Consider the following 25,658-nt stretch of genomic DNA (forward strand, 5'->3'; position numbering starts at 1 on the left):
GATATAATATATCCTCACCTAGTGGGACCCCACTTCGCACTGTCCCTGAATAATTTTATAATTTTATAAATCACGGTGGTTGAAATTTAAGAGTGGAAAAGTTATGTCTGGTATTGACAGTTTTAAAGTGTGTATGCTTATCCAGGATGTAACAATTATCAGATACAATGTATATATTCCTGGAGCTCACTATGCAGTAGCGATAAGCGCCTGAACACGGGTGTGATCCCGTTTCAGCGCTACCGCTGGCTGGCTGGAGCCGCTAGTTCCACAGCCTGTGTGCTGACCGCAGAGCTGTGTCTGAGGTGTGCCGCCGTGCACTACCTCGCTCTTGCGCTAGAGTCCGTGTCACTGTACTACAGGGAACCGTGTGCTACGGATACCCTGTGTAGCCACCGGCCTAAACAGATCAAAATATAATCATATGGGGGGGAAGGGTAGTGGGGTTTAACACACTAGGTGTGCAGTCAAGCGTACGCTTTCACAAAAGCTTCTTCAGGACCTGGTCCTGAAGAAGCTTTGCACACCTAGTGTGTTAAACCCCACTTCCCTTCCCCCCATATGATTGTATTTTGATCTGTTTAGGCCTGTGGCGACACAGGGTATCCGTAGCACACGGTTCCCTGTAGTACAGTGACACGGACTCTAGCGCAAGAGCCTTGTACACTCCTGTCTGATCTGACACGCAAGTGCGAGGTAGTGCATGGCGGCACACCTCACTGTCAGCACACAGGCTGTGGAACTAGCGGCTCCAGCCAGCGGTAGCGCTGAAGCGGGATCACACCCGTGTTCAGGCGCTTATCGCTACTGCATAGTGAGCCCCAGGAATATATACATTGTATCTGATAATTGTTACATCCTGGATAAGCATACACACTGTAAAACTGTCAATACCAGACATAACTTTTCCACTCTTAAATTTCAACCACCGTGCTTTATAAAATTATAAAATTATTCAGGGACAGTGTGAAGTGGGGTCCCACTAGGTGAGGATATATTATATCCTTTTTAAATCACTCAATGTTGTCCTATGTGTTTTTCATGTTTTTTTTATATCTTTGCAACTATTTTAATGAAACCAATAAAGTCATGTTTTATTATTAAATTCTCTTTTGGTGCACCAACCAAAGACACCCTTTCTCTGTCCTCCCCAATATATACTATACGCAGGGCTATTTTTCAGCAGGCTCCAGCAGGAACTGAGGCCCTTATTCTAGTTCACTCTTTCTGACAAAATATTTCTTAGATGGACAAAACCATGTGCACTGCAGGTGTTACTTGTGCAGAGATAATTAGATTTGGGTGGGGTTTTACACCTGCCTCACCTGCAGTGCACATGGTTTTGTCCATCTAAGAAATATTTTGTCAGAAAGAGTGAACTAGAATAAGGGCCACAGTTCCTGCTGGAGCCTGCTGAAAAATAGCCCTGACTATACTGCTTTTCTTATTAGACCAGATACTATAGCTGGTTCTTGGGACACATTAGTTAATCACTTCCCTGGCACTATAGTATGCAACCGCAGCCAGAAGAGCATTACTTGGCCATGTTGCATCATACAGTATATGTCCAGCAACCACCCCGCTGTGTCCTCTTTTGTTATGGATGAAATACGTTAATCCTCCTACTGCTGCAGCCCCATGGAAATGATGACTGCTGACATCACTACCAAAATCAGGCCCCAGATTGTTTTGCGAGCAACATTCCAGGGCGCATGCACTGAAAATTAATGTGTGATGGGTGAACATAGTTCCCCACCAAACACAAATATGCTGAATTCCTCATATTATCTTTTTAAACATTGAAAAATAAAAACCAATACAATCTATCTGTGAGCGGTTTTAGGGGAATAAATCTATCAGCTAAAGATACAAATATACAAAGCTGGGTACATTTTCCAGGCACACTAATCATCATAACACAGCATCATTAGGAGACAACTACCAATACATTATAAAAATTCATATTTATAGAACTAGCAAATCTCCCAAACATTTTAAAAAAATACACCGTATTACGTACATTAATAAACAAGGAATGTAGTGTATTATTTCTTATAATAAAACCTGTTCCATTGGATAGAAATAGGCTTACGCTTGGATTTATAATGTAATATACACAGTACAAGCTGCATGATAAAAATGCCAAATCTCTGTCTCACAAACGCTCTCTCCCATTACAGTCAATGGTTTAAGGATATCCATGTTTAAGTGCAGATGGTTAAATCAAACGGACAAAGGTACTAATTAAGTCACATGTGCCCCAAGCCTGGATATACTTATACACATGACTGTAATGTCAGAATTTGGAAAACTGCCATATGTTAATACAAAAACAGAAAAACTACTATTGTCAACGCTTGCATTTCTGGAAAGCTGTGTATATCTACCAAATGGAAAACATAAGGCATTGGTTCATACTGTGGTTAAAACAGCTAGTTAATTATCTTGCATTCTACTCAGGAGGGTAACATGCACAAACCCATAGATTTTGCATTGAGTACCAGAGGCTCAGAAGCTCTAAGGACAAATCTGTATTAAGTGCAGACACTGGGGCTCAATGCGCAGGGATGCAGCATTTCACTTAAGAGGACTGGGCTGCTAATTAGTCAGAGTAAACCCTGTGGGTATGGGTCATATGGTTGACCAACATTATGTCAACAGTCATTAGGTTGACCACTATAGGGCGACACATGAAATAGGTCAACATGATCGTTAAGTTGACACAAGCATTAGGTCGACATGAGTTTTTCATTTTTTTTTGGTGCCTATGTCGACATGGACACTGAATGATACCCCATTTTACACTGCAGCTCTTAAACGGTATATTGCTGGATTTTTTTGCCTTTTAAAATAGTTGGAGCTGCAGTGTGAAAGCTCCAGGGTGCTTTAACCGTTTAACAAATACCGGTATTTCTTAAACGGTTAAAAAGCAGTGTCCTACCCGTTTCAGAGCCATTTTTATGCAGTGTGAAACGCTCTATTTCTATGGCTTGAAACGTGTTCTTTGGGGGATAAACGGGTTGAATGTGAATGGTACTTAAATGCTATTTAAAACGGTTTTCACCTGCAATGTGAAAGGGGTTTAGTGGCTCAGACCCGTTTTAAATACCATTTAGAAATACCGGATCTTAAATGTTTAGGCAATGTGAAAGCAGTACAGGTTGAGTATGCCGTATCCGAATATCCCTTATCCGAATTATTCCGAAAACCATACATTCCAGAAAGTGGGAAAAAAAAATTTTTCTTGCTAAAAACTCACTGGGGACATTTGTAACCGCATTACTGAGGACATGATATGTAACTGGCACTATATATGTACAAGAAAATGATTGCTTGGCATTCAAATTCAATATCTGAGATAGAACACAAATTTTGTTTCATGTTTTAAAACCTTGTTTTTTGAACAAATAAAATATATTTGTGTGCATTTCATGTGTTTGATGTGTTTATACAGCATAAATGCAAGATACTTCAAAATACATAATTTAAATATAAAATATTCCAAAATACGGAATAATCCGTTATCCAAAATTCTCCTGGTCCCGAGCATTTTGGATACGGGATACTCAACCTGTATCAGTGTGCTTGTAGACCTGCTTGTAGACCTAGTAACCGCATAACAACCCTGTTAATTGGGTCTGCTGCTAAGATATAGCAGGTGGCTCAAATGTATTTCACTAACTAATATGACCCTTTACTGGGATCCTTACTCAAAATACACACAGAAATTCATCTATAGACATCCATGGCAACAATCTGCCAAGTTTAACTCCTAGAATGAATGAACAATATTTTTTTCAAAAAGCTCCTCTCTAAAATGGATTACATTTTTTTTTTTATTTAAAAAAAATAATATGAGAACATACCTCCAGGAACTGAACATTAACTTTAAAATCTGGTGGGGGGAGACTTTGTTCTAGTGCATCTTTTATTTTGTCTTCGATTCTTCTGAAAAGATGTTTAACAGCTCGGGGAATCATACCTTGCTCTTCCTCAGATATATTCACGTCAAACCCAGTCCCCATTGTGTACGTTTTTCCAGATCCCGTCTGTTAAATGAAACATTCATAGTCTGCATTATTAAAAAATTATATATTTTCATAAATAAATATCATAAGTCAACAGCAATATCACACAGTTTTATTATAGATAGATATACAATTTTAGACTACTCAATTTGTATCAAATAAATAAAGGGCTTTAATATTGCACAAATTTCTTTTTATATTATTATTTTTTGACTACTTGGTTTCCACCTATGTCTGGATGATTTTATATTAGAAATTACCAATTAGCTGTGTTAAATGATGGCAGATACTGCAGAGATAAGCAATATCACAGATAATAAAAATTCAAAATAACATCTGGCCTCCTTCTTCCTTTGCATAAAATGGACCTTCTAGTTGCACCATGCTATAGCGTGACTCAGTAAGACCAGACACCTTTTTTACAACTTTTCCCATTAAATAGCATCTTATTTGCAAAACAGATTTTCCAGAAAAACGCTAACATTCCATTTCTTATACAAATATAGCGGCATTCGCACAAAGAATATAGACATGCAGCATATCATTTTCATCAGCAGAAGCTGATTGTGTTCACTCTGCTTTGCATAAAATATGCTATTTACTGGACAAAGGGAGGTATTATTTTCAATGCTGCAGTTATCGAAAGCAATTCTGCCATTACCAACAGCATTGAAGGCTGTCAGATGCAACATTTTTTTAAAGTCAGATCTGCTGGGTACTGAACAGCTGTGGATTGTCGAATTCACGACCATTTTCCGACAAGCGGTAGCAGTTTAGTACAATTTAAAGACTTTCCACCACTCGACAGTTGCACCGATTGTGGATGTGCTGTCGGAAGCCGACGAAAAGCATAAGGATGTCCTGACAGTCGGAATCCGGAGGGAACAGAAAGGGCCAGATCAGTGAAATATTTGTGGCAGTGTGGATGACCCCCAATATGTGGAGTCTCCTGGGTAACTGGGCACATGTAATCTGGCTCTGGCTGTACTTGCATTCAGTAATACCATTCTGCATATTTGACCATTTGGTTAGGCACCAAGGTAGTTTTATATATTTGAACTGAGTTGCAAACAACACGTGAAGTAGGAAAAAGACTGAAAGATGTGTCCTAATTATTTGGTACTGTACCTCAGAAATGAATATTAGGTACTTATGTAGTTTCACCGCGCAAGCATGGCTGTGCAGCCGAGTCCCCTTGCGGTGCTCGCTGCGCTCGCCCACGCTACGGGCTCGGAGGCTCGCTGCGTTTGCCACGCTATCTAAAATCAACTCCATGCCAACGTGGATAGTGGGGGTATGAACTATCCACGTTGGCATGGAGTTTATTTAGTTTATTTTAGAAAGTTTGGCGAGCGCATAACCCGGAAGTAGCGCGCGGCCATGCTGGCGCCGTGAAACTACACAAGTACCGAATATTATTAATAATATGAAATATTCTCATATGTATGTACAAGGGACTGTAGCAGATATCTGCTAAATAACCCCATTTTAAATAACAGCAGCCTCTATATGTTTTTATGTGGGCTGCTTTACAGCCACATTTAACAAGTAGCATATCCCCAAATAGTGTTAACTATTGTAACCTATCGGCTATATTCCACAAAAGTACCAGGAGATCCATATGATCGCACCCCAGCACTCCCCTCACACATGCATGGTCATCAGACCTGTGCAATAGCACAACCAATACTGGAGAATTAAAGTAAACACCTCACTAATGCAATCAAGTACATATTGTAGAGTCAGACTCCAGTCCCTGCAAGTGCTTCATTATACAAACCAACGGAACAAGCAACTATGAGAAATTCTAACTATTGGATCTTGAACTCAACAATTAATACATGGGCCCCAACGGATTTTATTTAAAGGGGCATCAGTGATACAGTGCCTGACATACATCAAGCTGGACATGTAGAACATCCATTGTGTTTATGGCGTCTTGTAGGGGAGCGTCACCCTGGGTTTATTTTCAAGCAAGTGCTACTCAAAGTGTAATGTGCCCAAAAGACAGTGCTACCCCTGCCAGGACATGCAAGTGGTAATGATCGGATTGTATTCATTTTATGAATAACATATTCCTATAATGTTAACAACCATGTCATATTTAACAAGCTTTTAATACTATTGCTTATATAAAACTATTTAAACATGGCATTTTATTCCAATTTCATTATCATTGGGCATGTTTTCCATGTTTTGAATTCTAATAGTCATAATTTACACTAGATGGCAAGTTATTCATCATAATACACTAGTTTACATAATTACTTCAAAAGTGATGACACAGGTGTATTAAAGGGCTGGTTTTACATTTGCACATAATGCCTTGATATTTTAGGGAAAGGGGTGTGTAACACCGTACACTACTAGCAAGTGATCAATACACCAGATTATGAAAACACAGGTACATACTTTTTGCAGATCTAACACTAACCAGATAGATCATAGACAGTCTGCATGATTCATGTTGTGACTGGCATGTGCTAGAACTGCCATGAGTCTACTTACAATATTTGTCATTGTGATCTAGTTATCAGTAGTCCGACAGGCACTGCCGTGTCATTCACCTTTACCCCAAAGGAAGACACCATAGCAGATGTTAAAAGACACGAGTAGCATGTTTTAAAATAGATGTGTTCACAATTGAATGTTTAATGAGATCAGGCTGTGGGAAATCAGCAAGGTGCAATGCATTTTAACTTACCTGCTTCTATAAAGTAGTAATGTTGTGTACACACAGTGAAATGTGGCAGTGGCCAACACAGATTCTACGGTGCAGGGAGGGGGAGCGGGAGCCATGCTGCATTGAGCAGCAGGACCCTCCTAGCAATCTATCAGATCGAAGCAGAAATAGATGTCACCGCACAGTCTATTTCTGCTTTTGATCCTAAAGCCGCGGGGCCACGCATTGGGATCGAATGCAGCGAACACTGTGCGATTCTGACTATACTCTATAGTCAGAATTGCAACGTGTGAACACAACATTAGGGTTACCACTTTCTGGCTGCCTCAAAGTGTGTTGCGGTATACAGTACAGGGAAGTGATGGGACAGCCAGGATTACATCTTTAAAAAAAACTCCCTTAATACTGGTTTGTGGATTCTACTCTACTGTATAGAGGTACATAAAATTAAATATATGTTGCCTTATTCGGCTTTCTCATGTCTCTCACAGTGGTGATATGCTCCCCTAGCTCCTGCCAGATGTCAACTGTATGAAAAAGTCCACCCAGGCAGTAGGTATCTTGTCACATGGTCAATAGCAATCTTGTTGATATTCAAAATCTTAAAACTGACATGTCGACACAGTCAAACTGTCAACATCATGTCAACGCTGTCATTATGGCAACATGGTTGAAAGTAACCATATCGACATGTGAAATGGAATTCTGTGAATTCTGATAGCTAGGAATGGGGGAGATCAACAGTTTGACTATTGAGACAGTCTCATTTAGGCTTCATCACGGTTAAAAAATCATACTACCGTGGCAGTAGCGGAGAGTATTAATATGTATAAATGTACCAATTTCCAATCAGTTCAGCCCACTTTAGCATGACTCAATGCTCAGTTCCATGTGCACATGCCAGGTGCCCTATTTTACAATCCCTGTCCTGTAAGGCCTAGGCAGAGCAGCATAATTCTAGCAACCAACTGCCCATTCTCCTTGATATTAACACTTACTTGACCATAGGCAAAGACTGTGGCATTGTATCCTTCAAAGCAGCCTTCAATGAGTTTCTCTGTACACTGCAAATAGATGTCATCTTGTATGGAGTCAATGTTGAAGACATAGTCAAAGGTGAACGCTTTATCTTTACCCAGGAACACTTGGGGTTCACCAGGTGTCACAGATGTGCAAATATGACATCCCTCAATTTTTTCTTTGGCAAGTTGAGGTCGAATTCTGAAAGCAAAACAGAAAAACTAAATTTAAAACTAAAATCAACACGGCTAGGGTTAAAGTTGTAGTTTAATGGAGTAACAACCACCACTAAATTTATGACAATCTTTGCAAAAGTTTTTGCGGAGCACCAAACTTAGCCATATTTGACACAGAAGGGATTATAAAACGTAATACTAAAATCAGGAAACTTGTATTTATAAAAATGGATCAAGAGAGGATTCATTTCCTTGACCTACTGTAAGAGGTCCTCGTAAAAAGGAGAGGAGACAACATTGCAATTAGCATTTTCTTTCAAAAATACGCAAGCATCTTTGTCTTATGCTAAAGGTGCGCCACTACTTAGATGGAAGAACAACATTCCTTATTCTCAGCTTGCCTGTCTCTGACGAATTTGAATTCTACAATTTATTTTGCTGAATGAACATCCAGAAAAACTAGTTGGTGATTGAAAAAAGGATACAGCCTCACTTTTAAGGTTTGGAGACTGATAGAACAAACCTGAATGAAAACACAAAATATAAATACCACAAAAATGAACTTAAACGGTTTAAAATTACGGTACTTATGTATTATCTGGGCTCCCATGTTAAATGCACCCCGTTTTTTCATACCCCTACTATCCAACTACGCATGGAGTTGATTTTATATAGTGTGGCGAGCGCAGCGAGCCACCATGCCCGAAGCGTGGCGAGCGCAGCGAGCCCCGCGAGGGGACGCGGCCTCATAAGAAAAACGGGAGCCCAGATATTACATAAGTACCAAAATCAGATATATATGTTGCTTTTGGAATAAGACGCAAGCTATACTTTTTCAATATAACAGTAGTACGATTTAGTATTTTTCTTTCTTTATTTTGTACTTTAAAAAAATAACTTAATTTTTTTTTTTAAACCATTTGAAAACATTTTTACCATATATTAATTAGTGTTCCTTCTAGGAACTGAGCAGGGCAGGGCAGTGCCGCATGGGGGCAGCTTAAAGGGGCTGCAGACGTCAAAGGAGGAAGGCCCGGCGTCACCAAATGGGGCGAGCACAGCTGCCGCCATCACAAAAGAAGGCGGATCGGGCCCACTGACATATCCAAATGGGGCGGGCCTTGCCCTGCCAAAGTCACTGCTGGGGAAGCACTGGCATCTACGGTGGCGCTGGGCTTTGCCACGCGAATCGGCAGGAACAGACAGCAAGCTATTCTAACAGGGCCACAAGAGGTTTGGATAATTTCCACAGCGCTATTGGTGATGCTCCCTTATTCTCATGTGGGATGAACCCAAAAAGAGAAAAGAAAAACAACAATAGTGTAATATTGCTATTGAATGACGTAATCACAATGTGAAACACCTTTAATTGCAATCAACTCGTATCAGATTTTAATGTCTACTTAGATCATAGTACACAACAGCGTTTGTTTGATTGAGGGGGATTTAACCACCAGAGGATTCCCTTTGTCTTTCTCTTCCAGTGACGTTTAGCTCAGAAGGATAAGAGACAACATGGTGCAATACGTTTTATTTTAAAAACACAATAAAATACATGGAGATAAAATAGGAGGACTATCACCATGTGAATTGGTCCACAAAATAATTGCAAAAAATTAGAGCATGAGATGGAAATAGCAGATGTCCCTGAGTGCTCCTCCACAATGATGAGAACCTCTGCAATCCTCCTTGGTATTAGAAAGCCGACCGGTTTCGATATCAAGTATCTTCTTCAAGGCTTAAAAAATGAAATGACCCCCTATGGGTTTTTATACCCCATCGGAGCAGTGCAGAGGTTCAGCCTAATTCCAGACATAGATTACCTGTCCACTAAAAGCTCCTAGGGCTCCCATATACAAATACATAGAAGTCCGCTATAGTGGGGAAAATCAAACTATGTAACGAACTTCTATGTATTTGTATATGGGAGCCCTAGGAGCTTTTAGTGGACAGGTAATCTATGTCTGGATTTAGGCTGAACCTCTACACTGCTCCGATTGGGTATAAAAACAATAGCAATATTACACTATTGTTGTTTTTTCTTTTCTCTTTTTGGGTTCATCCCACATGAGAATAAGGGAGCATCACCAATAGCGCTGTGGAAATTATCCAAACCTCTTGTGGTATTGTATCATTTTGTGTGGAGTGGTTCTTCACTAATTGGATTGATTTCCCTTAGCTGCTTATTAGCGCACGGTCTATTAGCCTGTATTTTAGTTTGTATTCTAACAGGGCGCTGATAGAGGGGCAGGGTGAATATTGCCCTTTAAAAATCAGGCACGGTGCTAAAACAGCCTAGCGTGAAGACTATTATTCAGACAGTAGTTCTAAATTTGTTTCATAATAAAATATGCCTTACAAATCCCCACACGCCTAAACACAATTGGTAAGCGTGGGATACAGGAGGTAATAAAAAAGGGGTTGACAAGGGTTGAGTTATAGCAATGCCAAGCACAATACAATACAAATCACAGCGCTTTCAAGTTAATGCAATAATGTATGGTTTATGGTAGATTACAATGTAATGTCCATAGGGACATTACATTGACTGTAGATAGGCCATATGTACTAAGAGACTTTGGACCAGATGTATCAAGCTTAAAAAAAAATTACAAAATGGAGAGTGATAAACAACAAGCTCCTTACTGCCATGTCACACGCTGGGTTTGAAAATAGAAGCTGATTGGCTGGTTGTTTATCACTTTCCATTATGTCACTTTTTGAAGCTGGATACATATGGCCCCATGAGAGAGAAGGAAAGAAGACTTACAGTGGTTCAACCAGGCCATCCGTAATGCAAATGTATTTGGTATAACAGACATTTGGGCAGATATTTATCTCTATTTATCTTGCATTTATCTCTTGTTTATATTTTTTAGAATGAAGCTTAACAGAGGTACACAAAATACTAATAACTTGAATTTCTCTACATAGCAGTGATCTTGATTTTTCAGTTTATCATAACTGGATCTTAATGTGGCAAGCTTTCATTTTATGTTTCAGACAGCAGCCATACATCAAAATGCCACCCCCACTTTCAAACACACACACTGCTCCGACCTGTGTTTTTCTCCTATGTAAAATCCCAGGTGCTTTCTATACTTCCTTTTACACTACACCTGAGACATAAAATTCCCATGTTGATCCCTTTCAGGCATATAAAGGCCCTGCGAAGGGACGCGGAATACATGTGAAGTAATCCGCGTAAGCTCGCCACACTTTTTAAAATAAACTCCACGCCGACGTTTTGTGTTCCGACAGTCTTTCGCCAGATACATTTCTGTAGGTAGGTGCCTCTTTGACGTTTGTTGTGCCATTTACAGGATCCCCAAAGGCGTTCAATGTTTTGTGTGTGAACCCCAGTCTGCGGATCTATGAAATTAAACCGGTGATTCACCCGAGCATGGTGGTACCCTGCCTGCTCCAGCTGCTCGGTGTTATAGGCACGCCAGCAATCGGAGTAGATAGTCGTCCCTGGTTCATTGTATTGGTTGATGGGGGCCATCGGGGTACTGGCATCACGTCTTTGTACAGGTGTCACGAAGCACTCACCGTTGTCTCTGGAAATGCCTCCAAATAGCCACTGTTGAGGCAGCATCCGTCCCACATAACTTTTCCTCTGTACAAAGAGGCTCTCGTCGACTTCAACGATTTTCCCTGGATTGCCAATCCGGCGTTGGGGCTGCAATATAGGTCCATGGTGCAGGCCTCCCACATCAGATTATTATACAGCACCGTTGTTTTATTCGACAACTTAAGTTGTCGCTCACAGAAAGATATACTTGTGAGCTCCTCCGCCCATGAATAAATAAACTGTGTAAGAGTAAGAAAAAGGTAAACGGCAACCCGGGAACCAATGTGCCGCACGGAGGCTCACCTTCTTACGACAAGTTTTAATATGGCAGCGCCGCATGCACTCCTTCATATTTAAGCGCATTGGGTGTCCATTAATACAAGTTTGTGTCAGTGGCAACACTGACTCCTCTGTCTGCGCCGATTTTGACAGCTCCGCTACACTAACTGCGTAACGGGTGCCGTGCTAATACACAAGTACCCATATTTCATTTGGAAGTCCACTAGCAGAACAGAGAATATTTCCAGAATATACAGGTGAATCTTTAAGCTTTCAACTGGATAAAAAAAAAGTTTTCATGGTTTACCTGGGGTAACGGGGCTCAGAAGCTGGAAAAACTCAATAGCAGGGGTGTCAAACTGACCATGTAAAAAAGCCCAGGGGAAAAAAAACAAAAAAACCTTTACTATCCTTTGCCGTCTTCCACATATACGCCCCCCCCGCCCCCCGCCCCTGCATGTAGAGCCCACAGAGGATGGTGATTTCAACCCATGGGAGTGTGCAGAGTCAGCAACGTAGTGGGTACACACTACAATATATGGCCGATATGTTGGACCTATCCCCCAGTTTTACAGGGGAATTCCATTGATCAATAAACATTTTTCAGAGACAAAAATGGACTTTGCCTAAATGTATTGCCCAATGTTGCTATCAGACAATTCGTGCAAAAAACACAGCATCTGAGGTGAATTCCAGTATTCATGTGTTTACATTTTGGAGATGGAAATAGTGACCAAAGTCCCTATTACCTTTTTAAGGGTTGCAGATGTGCTCAGTATAATAATGATCACAGCACTATATATAATTCAGAATTTTTAATAAAAGTAATCAATAAAAATAAGCATAACAATCCTGAAGTGCACTTGGAGGGTTATACCCTTTTCAGAAAAGACAGGGAAGACAAAAGGGGCGGGGGTATGTGCCTTTATGTAAAATAAATTTTAAATAACTTAAAACCATGTGTAAAGGAAATGATCTCGGGATGGATGATGATAATACTGAGGCAGTGTGGGCAGAGAGAACTAAAAAAAAAAAAAAAAAAACTCTAATAATAATATTTTAATAGGGATATGCTACAGACCACCTGACATTAATGAAAGGACATTAATTAAACCAAATCAAAAAATCATCAGATGAGGGGCAGGTATTAATTATGGGGGATTTTAACTTTCCAGATATTGATTGGACAAATGAGACTGGTAAGTCAGCAAAAAGCAGCGTGTTCCTAAACTTACTAAAGGATCAGTTTATTACACAAACGGTTGAAACACCAACACGTAACAGAGCAATATTGGATTTAGTATTAACTAACAATGTAGATTTAGTTTCAAATACCAAAGTAATAGAACATCTACGTAATAGTGACCTCACTGGAAATAAACTTCTGTAAACTACATTATACAGGACCGGCAAAAATATTGAACTTTAGGAAAGCTAACTTCTAAATTCTTTAAAAGAGGAAATGTGGTCCTGATGCTACAGAGCTGGGCGATGACCTCGATTGTGGATACTGATAGCCACAATATATCTACAAGAACTGTTCAACCTAAGATATTGCATAGATACGTCACCCTAAGTGGGATGGAACCCTTATTATGCACATTAATGCATGACTAATGTTCTCTTTCTCTCTCTCTCGTTTCCTTTTCTTTTGTATTTCAATATATAATTCAGAAAATCGAAATATTGTTACTCAGTCAGAATAGAACGGGGACACCATTTCTCTTTATTAACTGACACTTTATTTTACTTTAAATGAATATGCAACTTGATGACACTGTATGTAAACATAATGTACATTTTGACATACAATACTGTACTTTGATTGACTCTTGCATATGTACATTGTTTGATTTGATGTTCTGTGCTTATGACCTGTGCAATAAAAAACACTTTATTTAAAAAAAAAAAAAAGAAGAGGAAATGTGGGATACACTGAAAAATGTACTCGAATCACTAACAATTAAATACATCTCAAAATGCGATACTTATGTAGTATCTGGGCACCCGATTTTCTGTTTGTATGCCTTACCTTAAGGCATACATTCAGATGCGATTCGATGCGATTTTTGTCAAAATCGCATAGAATCGCATCCGATATCGCATGCGATGCGATTTTGCATAGGATTCAATGTTAACAAGGTCCTGTTCAAATCCCCACTATCCAAGTAGGCATAGAGTTGATTTTATAAAGCGTGGCGAGCGCAGCGAGGGGACGCGGAAAACATTTTAAGTAATCCGCGTCCCCTTGCCATGCTTCGGGCTCGGTGACTCGCTGCGCTCGCCACGCTTTATAAAATCATCTCTATGCCCACTTGGATAGTGGGGAAATGAAAAGGACTATGTTAACATTGAATCCTATGGAAAATCGCATCAGATCGCATGCGATATCGGATGCGAATCGATGCGATTTTTCCGACCCGATTTTAAAATCGGGCGCCCAGATACTACATAAGTACCCAAAATGCAATAAGGGTAAATTCAATACGAAAAAACCATCATGATTACAAAAAAAAGTTAGGACAGCAATTAATAATAAGACACAAGCATTTACATTTTACAAGGATAATGTGAATGAGGAGGCATTCTGTAAGTACAAAGAATTCAATAAAATTTGTAAAAGGGTAATCAAAGTAGCTAAAATGGAGAAAAAAAAAAGAACGTATAGACGATGAGAGCAAAACCAATCCCAAAAAGTTTTTCAAAATACATCAATAGTAAACAAATAATTAAAGAAAACTTAGGTCCTTTAACTAATATCAATGGAAACAGCTTTACAGAAGATAAAGGAAAAGCAGAACTGTTAAACGAGTCATCAATGTTTACTAGGGAAGAGCAGACTGAGGAGCATACAGGTACCACAAACGGGGCGAACAAGCTAGATCTTAACATCGATTTCACAACAGAAGAAATAAAATCGCGGCTCAGCAAAATCAAAATAAACAAATTGCCAGGCCCAGATGGGATTCATCCTAGGGTTCTAATGGAATTAAGGGAGGAAATAGCGACCCCTCTGTATTATGTTTTTGTGAACTTACTTTCATCGGGTAGGGTACCAAAGGACTGGAGAATAGCAGAGGTAGGATCAATATTCAAAAAAAGGAAAAAGGGACGACCCAGCTAACTACAGACCTGTGAGTTAAACATCCATAGTGGGTAAAATATTTAAGGGACGTATCCAAAAATATTTAGATCTTCAGAACTTAATTAGTACTAACCAACGTGGGTTTGTGAAAAATCGATCATGCCAAACAAATTTCCTAGGCTTCTATGAGGATATCAGCAAAAACCTTGATAATGGAAATGCAGTAGATGTGATCTTCTTGGATTTTGCTAAGGCTTTTGATACAGTGCCACATAAGTTGATAAACAAAATGGAGGACCTTACACTAGGGGTAATAATTTGTAGATGGGTAGGGAACTGGCTGTGTAATAGAGAACAGAGAGTAGTTGTGAATGGCGCAGTATCAAATGTGACACCAGTTCTAAGCGGAGTGCCACAGGGGTAGGTAATGGGGCCCATTTTGTTTAACATATTTATTAACGATATTGGAGTGGGAATACTCAGCCATGTTTCTATCTTTGCAGATGACACAAAACTGAGCAGAGTAATTAGATCAACCGAGGATATCTCCACGCTTCAAAACTATCTCAATAAATTAGATTAGTAGGCAAAAAGTGGAAAATTAGATTAAATGTGGACAGATGTAAGGTTATGCATCTTGGGAGACATAACCAATGTGTTAGCTATAACCTAAGCAGGGAGGCATTGGGTAACTCAGAAACTGAAAAAGACCTAGGGTCATAATTGATAGCAAACTGGGGTGCAGTGCTCAATGTGACATAGCAACTAATAAGGCCAACCGGATACTGGCATGTATAAAAAGGGGTATGAAAACTAGGAACTCCAAAGTAATTATGCCATTGTACAAAGCATTGGTTAGACTGCATCTGGAATATTGAGTACAATTCTGGGCCCCGCACTATAAAAAGGACATTATAGAACTTGAAAAAATCCAGAGAAGAGCAACAAAGCTAATAAAGGGAATGGAGAATTTAAGCTATGAGGACAGGTTGAACAAATTGGGATTGTTTACACTAGAGAAGAGATGCTTAAGGGGGATATGCTTAACATGTACAAATATATCAGGGGTCAATGTAAGGATCTGTCAAGCAGCCTTTTTACTATAAGACTCCAGGACACGTGGGCATGAGTTTAGATTGGAGGAAAGAAGATTTCGTTCCCTTAGAAGGAAACTTTTTTTTTTACGTGAGGGCAGCAAAATTGTGGAACTCTCTTCCGGGTGAGGTGGTGTCGGCAGACACAATAAATACATTTAAAATAAGATTGGACAAACATCTATTGGTTAAAAACATCCAGGGGTACTAACAATACTCATACTCGGCCTTTAAGGACATCAGAAAACATCAAGTATAAATATGGGATAAGAAAATAGAATATTCCCACTAAAACCGAGGTTGAACTAGATGGGCACAAGTCTTTATTCAGCCTTAACTACTATGAAACTTCCTGACATGATTCATAAGGACATCACAAGACAAACAACATAAAACGGGATGCGGTCATTTGGTCTACTGCATTATGGTAGAAAGTCATTAGGTCGAATCCATTAGGTCGACATGCTAAAAGGTCGACATGACTCTAGGTCGACATGGGAAAAGCTCGACATGATTCTAGTTCGAAAGGTCATTAGTTCGACAGGTCATTAGTTCGACAAGGTCATTAGTTCGACATTGTCTATGTCGACATTCACAAGGTCGACATGGAGTTTTTCACTGTTTTTTGAGCCAACATGTGCCGACAGGCGGTATTTCATGCCCTACCATCCACTAGGGCGTGGTGGGAGAATAAAATAGTGTGCCGAGCGTAGCGAGGCACCGTGCCCGACGCATTGCGAGCGCAGCGAGCGATGCGAGGGGATGCAGTGCACTTTAAACTGTGTCCATGTCGACTTTGTTGACATTCAGGTAAAAAAACAGTGAAAAAACCCATGTCGACCTTGTGAATGTCGACATAGACAATGTCGAACTAATGACCTTGTCGAACTAATGACCTGTCGAACTAATGACCTTTCGACCTAGAATCATGTCGACCTTTTCCCATGTCGACCTAGAATCATGTCGACCTTTTAGCATGTCGACCTTTTAGCATGTCGACCTAATGACTTTCTACCATAATGCAATAGACCAAATGATCCCAACCCCATAAAACATATCTGTAATATATATTCATATAATGAATGGCATTTTTAGTCATTTGTATGAGGCTTGAAAATGGCTCAATGGCTATATAACATATCTATACAGCTATTGTGTGTTTGAGGCAATAATTTATGTATTTACCAGTCCCGCATTTATGTAGCAATGTATTTAATGATCATATAGCTAAATTGCTATACATGTATTTTCTATTTACCTATAGACTATGTCACCAACATCTTATTGATGAGAGTATTTTACTTAATGAAAATAATTGGAGATTATCTCAATTACATTACAGTGCATAATAGATTGAAAGAACCTGAGTAACCATATTGGATTCATATATTATTAAGTTCAATAGTATCATTGAGGCCCATTGGAGTGAATGTAATAAGGAGGAGGAGGTGTTTATTTAAATGCCCAATCCCTATCAAGGTGACCCCTTTCATGTTCCCCCTGTTGACACCTAGGTATATGTCTATATAAACTATTATTCCTACTAATTTTCATAATATTTTGTTTATGTTCCATGAACCCAACATGTAGTTTTGTAATAGTGCGGCGTACCTATTTCAGGCCACACCCACATGTAAGTAAGCTCAGACTAATATAAGACTTGCCACCAATAACCAGAGCTCTTTTTTTGCTTTGCTTTGAAGCTGGCCAGAAACAGTGAAGAGAGTCATACAAGACAGTAGGATTCCCTAATGGAGGCAGTTCTAGCGACGTAGATCTTCAAGGCGCGAACCACGTCCAATGTCTGAGAAATGGGAAAGTCCTCCTGAAGGGTTGGTTGGTGTGAAAGGACAACACCACCAGAGTTCTGCCCTGTCATCATGACAAATGAGATAGGTGTGCTATCTTGTAAGCCGCCCTAACTCAGACACTATGAGCCAATGCTAAAGCTAGGAGAAGAAGAGTCTTCCAACACAAAAACTTGAAGGTGTGGGATTGAAGAAATTCCAGGACTAAGTTGAGATCCCAAAGGCAAAGTAGGTGGTACAAAGGGAGGTTGCACCCTAAGTACTCCTTGAAGGAAGGTCTGAATCTCCAGAATGTGCACCAATTTCCTCTGGAATAGAATGGATAGGGCAGAAATCTTAACCTTAAGCGATCCTAGACGCAAGCCTGCATCCAATGCTCTTTGAAGGAACAACAATCGACAAGCCAATTTGAAAGAACGAAACGGGCAATTCTTGGATGCACACCAAGAAGCATACACTTTCCAGATTCTATGGTAATGAGCCGCGGAGGATGGCTTCCTGGCTCGTAACATGGTGGGGTCACGACTGTTGAACACCTCTTTTCCTTAAGACATAGCCACGCCGTCAAATGTAGCTGTGGGAGGTTCCAATGAGTGAAAGGGCCCTGGAGAAGAAGGTCTGGTCGCTGACGAATAGGGTAGGGTTCATCTGCGAGCAAGAGTTGAATGTCGGAAAACCAACTTCTGCGAGGCCAATGAGGAGTGATGAGAATCGCGTGAGAATGTTCTCTCTTCAACCTCTTTAAAACTTGTCCTATAAGGGGAATCGGTGGAAAGCAATACACAAACTGAAACCCCCACGGGATCGACAGAGCGTCTACCACGATGGTGTTTGGATCCCTGGTTCTGGACCTGTGCCGTTGCAGTTGGTGGCTCTGTCAAGAGGCCATTAACTCAACCTGGAGAGTCCCCCAGCGGTGTATAATATATCCTGGAATACCTCTGGATGCAGAGACCACTCGCCCGGATGAAGGTCCTGAGGACTGAGGATGTCAGCCTTCCAGTTGTGGACCACCGGGATGTAAAACGCCCACAGCACCACCTGCATCAATTCTGAGGATTTTGGAGGCCTCAGTCATGGCCCTCCAACTCTTTGTGCCTCCATGATGGTTCACGTAAGAGACGGTCGGCGCATTGTCCGACTGTAACTTTATCGACTTGTCCTGCAAGAGATCCTGAGCCGCCACTAATGCATAGAAAATCATTCTCCGTTCCAACGCATTTATGGACAACCGACTTGCAAGCGAAGGTTGAGAACAACTGCCTCCCAGCCTATGAGGCTGGCGTCCGTTGTTAGAAGGATCCCCGTGTCGGAGTCTATAGTGGCCAGAAAAGGCCACTTTTGACTAAAGGCTGGCGGCCTATGAGCCATGTTTAAGGAGAGGGCTAAAGTCTCTAACGACAGAGATCAGAGGCCCACACAGGTTCTGGTCTGCAAATTTCTGCTAAATCCGCAGAGAGTTTTGACATTGCCCCCGCCAGAATGGTAGCCCATTGGGGGGAGGGGAAGAGGATTCCTGAACTGCAGGAGGGGATTCAGCAACACACATAGTGGCCTTGCCCTCTGGGGTGTACTGCATAAATTTAATACCACAGATGGAGCAGGAGTAGACCTTCTAAGAGGCATTGGTGTTAGTCTGCCAGTCATGGTCAGTGCACTAGACAAAGGCCCTAATATTAACACACCACCAATCTATGACCAGCTCCCTTGGGCACAAATTTCTCACTGGGAGCTGATGGGTATTAGAGGGGAGGAGTTAGCCTTCCCCTAAACAAATATAGTGTGCCTAGCTCCCAGCATTCCCAGCTCTAAACCCTAGTATGATCTCCAGTGGCTCCTGCTGCATGAAAGAGTAAATTTGTGTTTTGGAGGACTGTCATGGATTAGAAGTAAAAAGGGGTGGAGCCGGCCAATTACTGTCTATTTCTGTACTGTTCTAATCCACTCTCAGGGGAGCACCTCCACCCTGTTACTGTGTAGCAGCAATCGAGCTCACTATTGTTTATATTGTGGAAAATCATATTGAAAGTTATCATAATTAATCATTTTCATGCCTATTAGACTAGTGCATCGGTATCCTTCCATCTTCCCCATTCCCTTGTTCATAATTTACTGAATGGGTTTAGCTGTTCTGATATTTTAATTTATATAATGTTCATTGTATTGAACAGAAAAGGACTCCGAGGATAAAATAAAAGTATTCCATTTCAAACTTTAGCACACTAATGTGAAAAGGTCAGCAACTTAATTCCATAGTTGATACAAATTGCTTATCTTCAGCAAATCTTCATTTTAGAATGAAAATAAATTACCCTTCTTCAAAGCCTGAAATATACAATATACTGAATGATTCTTTTGTTGTTCTTTACATAAAATCTAGAAATACTGATAGCAGGTTTGAGTGCAGAGCCTGCCAAGAGGCTCCTGAAATCTGAAACAACCCTTTTATATAGCTACACAATTACATTACAGCAAATGTAGCAAATAGCCATGACCTGTCTGCTGCATAAATCATGTGGAAGAAAGGAAGCCAACTACAATGACTCACTACTTGTATTTAATTATAAGGAAAGCATTTGGATAATCTTATTAGCGTGTTTTGCTTTGCGCAGCTCAAATTGTATCTGCAGTGGCAGTGGTAGAACCAAATCCAAAAAAACTGTAAAACATTTTTTTTGTTTTAAAACCCCATGGAAAATGCATGGATTTATACATGGAATGCGGTGAATGGATGTTGTATCCCTTTTTACATTGCTTCCACAGTAGCAGCTTCTGCTGACTGGAGGATGATTCAGAACAGTGGTCATTCTGTACCAGGGAATATGCTGAAGGAATACTGAACTAGAAATAGACACAAGAAACAACAGAGTGCTTTTTTTGCGGTGCACCAAGAGGAAAATAAACAGTAAAATTTAACTTTTGATAGGTATGTAGTAAAAGTATTGCGAAGATAAAATACATATAATACGGGATGCAGTTAATATCCCGGCGGTCGGGATCCCAGCGTTCAGAATCCCGACGCCGGAATCCCGACCGCCGAAATACCGACATATTCTCCCTCCGTGGGTGTCCACGACACCCTTGGAGGGAGAATAAATTAGTGTGCCGAGCGTAGCGAGGCACCGGGCCCGCTGCGTGGCGAGCGCAGCGAGCCCGCAAGGGGGGGCGATCCACGTCCCCCCCTTGTCGGCATTTCGGCTGTCGGGATTCTGAACGCCGGGATTCAGTACTGAATCCCTATAATACACAGGACACACAATTGGATAAAAAGGAATCGGACTTCCTATCGTGGCGGGGATGTAAGCTGGGTTCTTTATTATTGGTAGGGAATATGTGGTGCAATGAGCCATCCTAGAAAGCAGTGGGTATTAATATACTTGTCCACTGTATATTAATACCCACTGCTTTCTAGGATCGCTCATTGCACCACATATTCCCTACCAATAATAAAGAACCCAGCTTACATCCCCGCCACGATAGGAAGTCCGATTCCTTTTTATCCAATTGTGTGTCCTGTGTATTATATGTATTTTATCTTCGCAATACTTTTACTACATACCTATTAAAAGTTACATTTTACTGTTTATTTTCCTCTTGGTGCACCGCAAAAAAAGCACTCTGTTGTTTCTTGTGTATATCCCCTCTAGTGCTCGGCTGTAGCACACCTTACACCTAATTGTGTCAATTAGACTATATGGTGAATTGAAGGTATCTATATCTATAGTTAAATTTTCCTGTGCGATCGAAACACCCCCCCTTTTTTGTAATGAACTAGAAATAGGTTTATTATCTGTGGTGTGGCACATATGAAAACATACGTTATTTAAGGTGTTCTTGTAAAGGATGTTGTGGTAAGGGTATGCGATCACTAGGTCGACAAACATTAGGTAGACACCTTTAAAAGGTCGACATGGTATTAGGCTGACAGTCAAAAGGTCAATATGGGATTTTCGATTTTTTTTTTAACCGACACTTGCTGACAGGTGGTATTTCATGCCCTACCAGGGCATGGAGGGAGAATAGAATAGTGTGGCAAACATAGTGAGGCAGCGTGGCGCGTGCAGCAAGCGATGCACAGATACGGTATCCATGTCGACAGTGACGGCATTCGGGACAAAAAGAAACATTTCGACCTAATGGCCTAAGGGCTAAGGGACTACAAGGACTAAGGGCTAAGGGACTAAAAGGACTATATCACAGATACCGAAGAGGGCCAACAGCTAACAGTACCACACTTTAACAGTAGCAAACCCCATTTTATATTTAATGAAATATACAGCATTGTATACTGCTTAAGCATATGATAACATTAGTGTTCCAGGTTTTAAAGTATGCCCAATATCTAGAAGAAATTCCTCTCTAGATGACAGACATTACTCAACATTTGCAAAAAGTATCTTTGCACAGTGCAGCTTGTGTATGCAGTGTTCCTGATCTCTCTCAACAGAAGCTGGCCTGTTCCCTGTAATGCTTTCCTTCATGCTTGTGACTGATCTGCATACTGTGGCATTATGTAACATTTAGGATTGCAGTATTTCCTTTAGCCTAACTAAAGTGAGAAAAAAATGCTCTTGCAATAGTGAATATACTGCATATAAGCCGGACAGTCATTTGACATCTTATTTTAAAGTTGTAATAGCCACGATGCAGTGCACACTGATGATCACCGCTGCCCGCCCCACTGTTCTGATCACCACCGGGCACTCATTTGAGAGCCGCTGCCAGCCCCCACTACCCCCCGCCTACTCCGAGTCCTCACCGGCACCGCTGTTGCTCCTCACCACCCTGCAGCACCCCTGTTTTTTTTTACATGTGATAAATCGCATGCGATCATTGATTCAGCATCCGAATGACAGCAGAAACGGAAAACATCAACAAAGAAACTCTTAGGCAAGTTCTACTTCAACATCTGAACATGTTTGTGCTAAGATAGATTCAAGGCTTATCACTGCCCAGCAGAATGTCAAAAGCAAATGTGTATAGCCATTTTGGAACAACTTCAAACAGATTCACATTTCACCTGTGTTAAAATATTCTTCTTCTAATATGTCTGATCCAAATACACAATACATTAGTCATTGTACTGAAAAACACCATCATCACCAAGAATTAAGAAAACAAATCAAAACAAAAAGGATTGCAGTATTTCCTTTAGCCTAACTAAAGTGAGAAAAAAATGCTCTTGCAATAGTGAATATACTGCAGGACTATTTATTAATTACTTGAATCAATGCTGTCCACTAAAATTAAATTGGAAATGTATTCACATGTTTTAGAGCTAGTTTTTACATAATATTATGGTTGATTGTTAGCACTCAAACAAAAAAAAGTACAATTCGTTAGCTACACTGAAAAAGTGATCTACGGGAGAAACGCATTGTCACGCCTACTTGTGATGTCATCCTGACCCGCAGTCTACTGGAACATTGAATAGCCGACAACCAGGAACTAGTCGTGCAGCAGAGACTGCAGATGCTGGCCAGGACCCACAAAGCTGGGAAGAAGAAAGAGACCCAAGAATGGATCTGATGGAAGTAATGGATTGGATTCACACTGACCTAAGTCAGAAACAGGTGTGCAGAGGGATCTGCATTGGGAGAAAGTAGCAGCTTGCAGGACACTCACCTCTGAATGCACAGTACCCCGCAACATCATCCCTGCAGGAGGACAACAAGGTACCCAATATAGCACTCCGTTCAACCACCCAAGTGCATACAGGAACTGTATTTTGTGCTCATCTCTACAGACTGGCAAATCTATAGGAGTATAGAAAAATGCTTTGATAAAGAGATGTACATCTCGAAACGCGTTCGCAGGAGGACTTGCTTTTCTTTGTGAAGGACTTTTTGCTGGGAGATCTTGGTATCGTGACGCCATCCAGGAGAAAGGTAGGAAAGATTTTTTTTTTAAAGTGCAGTAACTGCGAAACCGGTCCGTAGTGCTGTGCCCTGCCTACTCCAGGGAGGACTAAACGACCCTCTTTCAGCAAATAAGTTTAACCTTTTATGCACTTTGTATTATGTCCAAATAAAGAACTTTCATATGGATAAAGATACCGCTATTAGAGTGACTTCTCATATTTAACAGTGAGTACTGGTACGCCACCTGAAAGATAACCTGATGTGAATGTTATAATATAGACACATGTGAGAAAGGTACACCTAACGGACGATAGAACACATCCGTCAATTAAAAAAGATACCCAGTTAGACCAAGCCTAATTACATTGCTATGTAAGTGAGGTAGGAATATCGACATATCTGGGACAAGTGTAACTTTTTTGTAAATCAACAGGAACTCCAGCCCCTAAACGCTTCCCTCCCCTTTTCTTGTTTCCACATATCCAATGAGAGAATTCCAAACAAGCAGAGGAACGACATATCAAAAAAGGAGGAACATTGCATCTAACCTTATGATAAGTATCTGAACAATCTATGATTATACTGGTGTAGAGTCATCTCCCTCACCAATCACCTGTCTACTTGGCAAATCTATATGCATGGCAATTCACTGCACCTTTTGTCTATTATTAAGCAGTGCAATTTGCTTGGCAGTTCTCTCATTTATTTTTTTCGGTACTTGTTTAGTTTCACGGCGGCAGCATGGCCGGCCGCTACTTCCGGGTTCGGCGCTCGGCAAACTTTCTAAAATAAAAGTCAATGCTAACGTGAATAGTTCATACCCCCACTATCCACGTTGGCATGGAGTTGATTTTAGATAGCGTGGCCAGCAACCGAGCCCATAGCGTGGGTGAGCGAAACGAGCCCCGCAAGGGGACACAGACGCTGCTGCGACTGAGACGCTGCCGCCGTGAAACTAAACAAGTACCGTTTTTTATATTGGTTTATATGCACTGAGAATTTGTATTACTTCTTTATGCGTAAGGTATTTGTCCTGTAGTTTTTGCAATGCATTCTAGCACTGCAGATCTACTTGTAACATTGCAGATTTACGTTTTATTATTTTATCTGAAAAATGTTATTCGTTTATCATTAACAACTATAATCCATGCAAATAAAAAAAACACATAAGCACCAAATGCAGTCCCCCTTGGCATTGAGCATGAAGCCCCTTGGCATTGAGCATGAAGCCCCTTGGCATCGAGCATGAAGGTAAGTGGCACTTTTGTGTCAAATGTGTAATGGGCATTGCGGAGTGTTATATAGTATGTCATAGGCATTGCGGAGTGTTATATAGTATGTCATGGGCATTGCGGAGTGTTATATAGTATGTCATAGGCATTGCGGAGTGTTATATAGTATGTCATGGGCATTGCGGAGTGTTATATAGTATGTCATGGGCATTGCGGAGTGTTATATAGTATGTCATGGGCATTGCGGAGTGTTATATAGTATGTCATGGGCATTGCGGAGTGTTAAATAGTATGTCATGGGCATTGCGGAGTGTTATATAGTATGTCATAGGCATTGCGGAGTGTTATATAGTATGTCATGGGCATTGCGGAGTGTTATATAGTATGTCATGGGCATTGCGGAGTGTTAAATAGTATGTCATGGGCATTGCGGAGTGTTATATAGTATGCAATGGGCATCATGTGTGGGCTTTTGTGTAATTGGAATTACAAAGTTCACTAAAATGTGTACGGTGTGTGGTATAATGTTGATCCGTGTCCACTTTTCACTGCGCAGCAGCCTCACCTACTACAAATTCAAGGGAAAAAAGGGAAAGGAGAAAAAAAGAAGGGTGTCAAAAGGGGAGGAGCAAGGCCCCATACACACTAGAGGAGAAATTAAGAGATATTACTTCAGAAGGGCCCTTCTGAGCGATATCTTTTACTATCTTCGGTCATTCAAATTTAAACGTTAAGGCCCCCATACACTATGCGATAATATATCGGGCACGATTTCACCAGATTCTGATGAATCGGGCCGTGAAATCGGCCCAAATCGC

The 25,658-nt window shown here is 40.7% G+C and overlaps 1 protein-coding gene across 5 annotated transcripts in view; it reads right to left on the reverse strand.

Annotated features, from left to right (window-relative positions):
- The window catches only part of KIF21A (kinesin family member 21A), a 173,314-nt gene that overhangs the window by 103,952 nt on the left and 43,704 nt on the right, over positions 1 to 25,658 (reverse strand). For all 5 annotated transcript variants that reach the window (XM_083182937.1, XM_083182939.1, XM_083182936.1 and 2 more), the window contains exons 2-3: positions 7,710 to 7,932; positions 3,867 to 4,049 (exon numbers count right to left, since the gene is read on the reverse strand). In XM_083182937.1, the coding sequence (XP_083039063.1) occupies positions 3,867 to 4,049; positions 7,710 to 7,932 (406 nt within the window). The remainder of the gene's footprint in view (positions 1 to 3,866; positions 4,050 to 7,709; positions 7,933 to 25,658) is intronic.

The sequence above is a fragment of the Crinia signifera genome, chromosome 4, assembly GCF_055691185.1.
Source record: "Crinia signifera chromosome 4, ASM5569118v1, whole genome shotgun sequence".
NCBI classification, from domain to species: Eukaryota; Metazoa; Chordata; class Amphibia; order Anura; family Myobatrachidae; genus Crinia; species Crinia signifera.